Source organism: Scylla paramamosain, chromosome 32 (genome assembly GCF_035594125.1).
Source record: "Scylla paramamosain isolate STU-SP2022 chromosome 32, ASM3559412v1, whole genome shotgun sequence".
Classification (NCBI taxonomy): domain Eukaryota; kingdom Metazoa; phylum Arthropoda; class Malacostraca; order Decapoda; family Portunidae; genus Scylla; species Scylla paramamosain.
In genome coordinates, this window is record NC_087182.1 from 7,228,250 (window position 1) to 7,236,254 (window position 8,005).

Here is an 8,005-nt window from a genome sequence, read left to right on the forward strand (position 1 = left end):
TCCGCCCACCCCACCTCCTTCCGCACACACCAGTGCAATCTACGACCATCGACTTTTCTCCCCTTCCCCCTTCCCCCCTCCTTCCACCACCACCACCACCACCACCACCACCACACGGACGGTCGATCCAAAGAATCTGTTGCGTAACTCGGCGACTCAAGGTGAAAATTAACAGTGCAAAAAGGATTACGTCATGACTCGGATGCAACGCCTAATTAGTCTTCCTGCCAACGTCACGGGGAGTTGGGCGCCGCGACGCGAAGGATATAACGCATTTAGATCCAAATTACTCATTAAACTGCAGAGGAAACAGCAAATTCACCAGTGCTAAATTCGTGAGGGAAAGTGACGTTAATTTCCCAAGACGGTAACGTGTGATTTCCGAAGTGTTAATGATTGAAACGAAGACGTAATTTTGGCTCTCAAAGGAAAGGAGTCTCCGAGAAAGTTAGCGGATTTCATTAGGGTTTTCTTACTCAACTAATTAAAGACGACAGGAGACATTATTAATTTTAACAACTGCCTCGCGTCATTTGGCTAATTCCTCTCTTGGTGTCACTCTGCTCTGTTTTTTCACTATTGGTGTCGCCTTTTCCACGTTTTTTTCCCCCTCCTATTCGCTCGTCTGTTGTCAGGACAAATCTTTATCTTAACAAGTAGCCGTCACTCTCGCCTCTCCTTCCCGCATATATAAAGCTTGTTTCCTCTTCTCTCGAGTTTCTTATGCATTTTCTTTCTTTTCTCTTCGTCCTCGTTCAGTCTCTTCCTTCTCTTTCTTCTGTCATCCTCCTTTCCTCCGTATCTCCGTCTCCATTTCTTCTTCAGCTTGTCCGCCCTTATCTCTCTCTCTCTATCTTCATTTTCTCTCTCTCTTTTCTTTTCTCCGGTCCTTCCTTCCATTAGGCATCCTCCTTCTTTGCCATCCTCCAGCTCTTACTTTGCATATTATCTCGCCTTCCTTTCCACCGCCTTTCCTTCTCCTTCGCTTATCTCCCTTCCACTCTTCTTCTCTCTGGATGTGGCCGACCAACTACCTTTATTCCCTTATTTGCCTTGTAGCCTTTAGCCTCTTTCCCTTTTGTGTAAAAATAACACTCTTTCCACTCTCCCCACTCTCCCATCCTCTTCGCTTTCGACCATCCTCTCTCAAACCTTTCCTCTTCCTCGCCACTCTCTTCCTCTCTCTCTATACCTGTCTTCGTAGCCTGTTCTCTCATCCTGGCTTCCTCTCTCTCTCTCTCTCTCTCTCTCTCTCTCTCTCTCTCTCTCTCTCTCTCTCTCTCTCTCTCTCTCTCTCTCTCTCTACCTATTCTACCTTCCCATCTCTGTCACTGATCTTGTTGCCATTCTCTTTTGAAATTCAACGCTTCTGTACTTTTGTGGTCTCTCAATTTTAGCTCTTTGTTGCTCTCCCTTTCTCTCTTCCCCTCTTCGTAGCTTGTCTTCTCATCTTCTCTCTTCCTTTGCACCCATCCTACCTTCCCATTTATGTCACTTATCTTGTTCAACTTTTCTATCTTTTCCTGACTTCTCAATTCCAATCTCTTCGCTACTTCCTTTCTACTTCCCCTCTTTACAGTTTATCCTTTCATCCTCCTTCTCTTACTACCTATTCTACCTTCCCATTTAAGCCACTGATCTCGCGGGCAAACTCTCACAAATTCAACACATCCATCCTTCTCTACCCTCTTCATAACTTGTCCTCTCTTTCTCTCTATCCTACCTTCCCATTTCTGTTACTGGTCTTGCTGCCAAACTCTCACAACTTCAACCCATCCATCCTTCTCTAACCAATTCACTCCAGCCTTTCGTTGCATCCGCCCAGCCTCACTCAAGCTCCTGTTAGTCCCGTCCACCTCCAAGTCCCTCCGCCTTTCCGCTTCCCTGCCCCACTCACCTCTCGTTGGTCACGTCCATGTCGGAGCCGATTTGCCACCTGCAGTACTTCTCGTGGCCCAGGAAGAGGATCAGGTTGTACACGTAGGAGAACATGTACAGCGACACGATCACCGTCAGGAACATTGTCATCCAGGAGCCCTGCCACGGGGGGATAGAGACGTGGGTGTTAAAGGTGGTGGTGGTGGTGGTGGTGGTGGTGGTGGTGGTGGTGGGTGGTGTGTGTGTGTGTGTGTGTGTGTGTGTGTGTGTGGTGTGTGTGTGTGTGTGTGTGTGTGTGTGTGTGTGTGTGTGTGTGTGTGTGTGTGTGTGTGTGTGTGTGTGTGTGTGTATTTCTACCTGTGTGTTGTGTTTGTTCTTGCATCCTTCTCTGTCTCTATGTATCGCCTGTGTGTTTGTTCTCTCTCTCTCTCTCTCTCTCTCTCTCTCTCTCTCTCTCTCTCTCTCTCTCTCTCTCTCTCTCTCTCTGTCCTGATGAGAGCTAAAATGCATGAGATATTAGTGCCATTTAATTAATCACCGTAATGAATAATAATTGCACGCACTTGTTGCTACGAGCCATGTAAATAATGAATGGGTGTGCCAAAATGGAGACATGCTTCCACTACCACTGCTTACATTCACTAATACTGCAGCTGGCTGTTATTGTTGATGCTACTGCTACTATTGCTACTACTATTACTACTACTACCACTAAAATCATTGTAGCAATACATCAGTTACTACTGCTACTGCTACTACTACTACTACTACTACCACTACAACTACTACTACAACAACAACTACTACTACTACTACTATAATTCTTGTACAACAACAACAACAACAACAACAACAACAACAATTAATGCTACTGCTACAACAACAAGAACAAGAACAACAACAACAACAACTACTACTACTACTACTACTACTACTACTACTACTACTACTACTACTACCACTACTACTACCTTCCCTCCTTAACCTAAACCACTTTCGTTGTTTGTACCATACATTCACAGGAAAAAAATAAGAGGTAGATGAACAAGAAGGAGGCGGAAGCAAATTTCCTTATGGACACTATACACTCACACGAAAATAAAAGTAAAAAAGAAAGAAAAGAAAAATAAGGAGGAAGCAAACCAATCTTAACACTTCTTACCCACCCCAACACACACACACACACACATACTCAGACCATAACAATCTTCTCCCACCTCACCTGCAGATCCACCTTACCTTCACCTTAATTCCCTCCAGTCCTTACCTGCTCATCTCGGAACATCTTGAGTCGCAGGATTCGCTTGAAAATCAGGCCGTGGATCAGCACCTTCCCCACCAACATCCCGCAGAGTATTGCTATCAGCCACATGATGACCTGTTAAGGAAAGTACCGCTGACTGAAAGGTTTTGTGGGAAAGGAGAGGAAGGAAGGTAAGGGAAGGATAAGGAAAGGGGTGGGTTTAGGGAAAAGGGTTAAAAAGAAAAGGGAACGTACAGAAAGGGAAAGGAGAAGAGTAACAGGAAAAGGATGATTAAAGGAGAAATGTGGTGGAAGAAAATGATGAAGTACAGGAAGAAAAGATTAAAAAAATGAAGGATTAGTAGTACAGGAAGGAAAGATTAAAAAAAAGGAGGGATAGGTAGGGGAAAAAAATGTACCAGAGTAAAATATACCTGTACAAAGCTTGAAATAAAAAAGAAAGAAAAGTTAAGGGGAAGAAATAAAGAGGGGAAAACGACTAGATGAGAAATATGGGGGAAGAAAATGATGAATAATAGGAAAGACGAAAAAAAGAGGATGAGTAAGGGAAAAAATGTACCGGACTAAAATCTAACTTAATCAAGTGTGGAATCATAATAAGTTAAGAGGGAAAGAGAAGAGAAAACAAAGAGAAAAGTAAGTGATATTCCCGCACTGCCTCAGCGTTTATCTCCGTCTTCAGGGACTCAGGGACTGCACCGCTTAATCCTCCATCGATTATTCGGAAATCCTTCTTCGATCATCCGGACCCAGACGCACCTGGTTACTGCAGATACGTTCCCGAAGTGTGAAGCGGGGACACGCCCTTATCGAACCTAACAGAACGGCTACACGGAGACCTCTGAGCTGGCAGTGCTTCAACTTACTGTCCTTGGGATTCAAACCCTGATCTGCTTAAATCTGATTCGTGGATCGCATGGCATTCACTCCACTCCATCACCGCGAACGAAAGGAAGAAAATGAAGGAAGATATGGATGATGGAAACGTGTAGTGGAATGGTGATCGTATGTCTGGGAAATATTAATTTATTCGGTCGAGATACTGGGAATAAAAGTAAAAAGGAAGGTTAAATGCAGAAAATATACCTAAAATATATACGATGTAGATTATGTGGAGGGAGAGAAAAGAGACCAAAATATATACACGATATGGAGAGAGAGGAAAAAAATCGAAACACACAAAGAAGCAAAAGGAAGGAAACTTAGGAAATGAAAGAGAACGACAAGAAAGGAAAAAAAAGAGGCACATAAGAATATAAAGGAATGATTAAATAGAAAAAAAGTGAGAGAAGAGATGAAATACAACTTGAAAGTTATAGAAAATACCACAAGGAACTCAGAGAAAGAAGAAGCAAATAAAAAAAAAACGAAAACACAAAACAGTACACACACACACACACACACACACACACACACACACACACACACACACACACACACACACACACACACACATCCTTGAGAACCGGTGAAACGGAAAATTTGCTTCAAGACTTAACATTTTCATTTTTTCTTTTCCATTCAATTAATTTTCTATACTTTCATTTCCGCTCTTCAGTCAGCAGAAGTTTACGAGCCACTGTCATTAGGAAGGGATGAGGTCTTGCGGGTCTGTCTCAAATCTTATTCGTATTTTTTTATTTTTTTTTAAGGACAGACCTTGATGAGTGTGTAGCTGTAGTCTGGGGTGAGGGTGAGGTAAGTCTCTGAGAGGAGGAGGAGAAGGAGGAGGAGGAGGAGGAGGAGGAGGAGGAGGAGGAGGAGGAGGAGGAGGAGGAGGAGGAGGAGGAGGAGGAGGAGGAGGAAAACGACGAAGACGAAGGAGACGAGGACGAAGAAGAAGAAGAAGAAGAAGAAGAAGAAGAAGAAGAAGAAGAAGAAGAAGAAGAAGAAAAAAGAAAAAGAAGAAGAAGCGGAGGAGGAGGAGGAGGAGGAGGAGGAGGAGGAGGAGGAGGAGGAGGAGGAGGAGGAGGAGGAAGACTTACTTTGACCATCCTCCAAAACCACTCGTCCGGATACTTGGTCGACACGAAGCTGAACACGTTGCCAACCACTGGAATGTTTGATTCTGGAAAGATAAAAGTGAATACGTTAATGATTGCGAGCGAGTCAGAGTACCACCACCACCACCACCACCACCACATCGTCACCTGACACAAAAGCCACCACGGTCACTACATAGACTCTTAAAGAATAGGGAAATCTTAAACTCTTCATTCACGCATGCAGTCTTTGGCAAACTTTGAATTCTGGCCTTTTTTTCTTTTCAGGCCAGGATCTTAAAAATGGTAAAATATTTCCATCTTTAAAAAAATGACGAGATAACACAGAAATGTTCCTTGGTGAGATTAAGCAAATTTATGGATGCAGTTGATAGGTGGAAGTAGATAGGCATGTTTCGCAAAGGGACTGCCACGTGCAGGTATGGGGGCTTCTCGCAGCTTCCCTTATTTTCTTATGATCTTATGTTCTAGTAGTGAGAATATTCGTTTTGTGTCAGGTAAGAGAAGCAATACAGTCACAGATCCACACTGAGCGAGGGTCTTGGGGCCACACCTCACCACCTGCACTACATATTCTATTAACCATGACCTAGTTACAGTAACCCAAAAGACTCCGCGTCTCATCATGGAAAGGGAGAAAAGATCCATTCCAATCTTCTCTGACGCGGAGAAAATTAATGTGTGGCCTCCCGCCCTCATATATAGCCGGTAATATTTTGCTTTGTGTTTTGTGCCACGTAATTAATTTTATGCCACGCCGCACATCGTGAAAACCTTTGCCCAGCCACCCTCTGGAAGCCTGGAATACCCCGTTATTGCCCCGGGGAAGAGTAGGGAGTCGTGACACATCCCCCTCGTGTTTTCTATGGCAGTGGCTCTCAACCTTTTCTAGATTCATGCAGCCTTCGGGAGCCTTTGACAAGTTCATGTACCCCAGCCCACAGGGCGATTAATTGCAAAAAATACATGAATATTTCAAGGTTTTCTTTATTTTCGAGCCTGAAAATATATAAATACAAATATCAGGTCTATTTTAAACATGTCCTATACCCATCCATGTACCCCATTATTTCCATTCCCTCAGAAAAATTCATGCACCCTGGAGTGCACCATGCACCCAGATTGACTATCACTGTTGTATGGGAAACTCGCGGCCTTTTAAGGGAGAGGGCTGCCACGGGGATTAATTCATATGGGCCTTTAAAATGCGTTAATTAAAGTGCTGTGGTCTTTGAAAATGGAGAGGTTAATTTACCAGCGAACGTGAGAGAGACGTTTTTTTTGTCCTTGATAATATTGGAAAGTTAATTTTATCAAGGAATCTGAGACGTGCTAGTCCTTGGGCATGTGAACTTTATTTGACAAAAAACATGAAAGAAATGTTTTAGTTTTTCATAATATTGGGAAGTTGATTCCATCAGAGAATCTGAGAAGTGTTATCCTCTGGTGATAGAAAAAGAACGTGAGAAAAATACTATGTTGGTTTTTGAAAATATTGATGAATTAACTTTAACAACGAATATGAGAAGAGTTGACTTTTCAAAACAGAGATTAATTTATTAAATAACATGAGATAAATATGATCTAAAAAAAAAAAAAAAATATATATATATATATATATATATATATATATATATATATATATATATATATATATATATATATATATATATATATATATATAATATATATATATATATAATATATATATATATATATATATATATATATATATATATATATATATATATATATAGTATATATATATATATATATATATATATATATATATATATATATATATATATATATATATAAATTAATCTTGTCAACGAACGTGAGAAGTGTTAATCTTTAGAGAGAATAAAAAAGAAAAAAAATTAATTTACGAACGTGAGAAAAAATGTGTTGGTTTTAGAAATTACAGAGAAGCTAGAATATCAAGGAATTTCACAAGTGTTACTCCCATCAAAGAACACCAGAAAGGGAGCTGCTCTTTGAAAATGCGCACAAATTAATGTCAGTCTTTGAAAATAAATATGAGTATAAATTTACCAACGAGCGAGGGTTATCTATCATCTGGTACTCTATACACCATTAAAGCTCCGGTAATGTGCAGCAGGGACTTTTTATGTATCTATACTGAGAATTTATCGTCAGAGTAACCACCACCACCACCACCACTCTGACCATACACCCCAACCTATGCCTGTCCTTACTCAGCTACTCACTCCAAAATTATATGATTCTATCCACTCCTTTACACACAAATCATCCTCTCACACCCTGACTCTCCCCAGCCACTCCCAGCCAAATCAGCCACCCAGACCCCGCCCTTAACTCCTTGGCTCGTATGATTTAACTAAATGTCAAGTGTACAGGCATGTTTGTAGTATAAATAGTGTTGACCAACCATAGCATAAGGAGTGATCGAGTGGTTAGTTTTAATTTCAATGGCTTTAATTCTACTGCTCAACAAATAAACTAAAGTTTCCTGATTAATGCTAATAGCAAGGCGTTTCTCCAATCTTGGATAACCCTTTTGGTACTTTATAAATAAATTTTAGTTGCCCATGGCCACTACCCCTCTTATATAAAATTAAATAAAGGATCAATGCACTGTTTAGAATACAAAGAGAAGAAAGATGAAGGGGTGAGGGTACTGGTTAGCTGCTGGATGTCTCTTCCCTGACTTACTGTTACTTGTGCTAGTTGCTTTAGAGTGCAGAGCGAAGAAATATGAAAGAATGAATGTACTGCTTAGCTCCTTCATCTCTCTTCCCTGCCTTACTACGTTTCTTGCAGCTTTCTATAACTATCCTGGGAAATAAACTCTTGTCCTTTTTCGACATTTTCCCTT

At 41.2% G+C, this 8,005-nt stretch overlaps 1 protein-coding gene across 1 annotated transcript in view; it reads right to left on the reverse strand.

The window, feature by feature from the left end:
* LOC135089159 (transmembrane protein 117-like) overlaps positions 1 to 8,005 on the reverse strand; it is a 100,414-nt gene that overhangs the window by 28,590 nt on the left and 63,819 nt on the right. Inside the window, 3 exon segments of the mRNA XM_063984453.1 lie at positions 1,898 to 2,037; positions 3,146 to 3,256; positions 5,128 to 5,210. Of these exon segments, the coding sequence (XP_063840523.1) occupies positions 1,898 to 2,037; positions 3,146 to 3,256; positions 5,128 to 5,210 (334 nt within the window).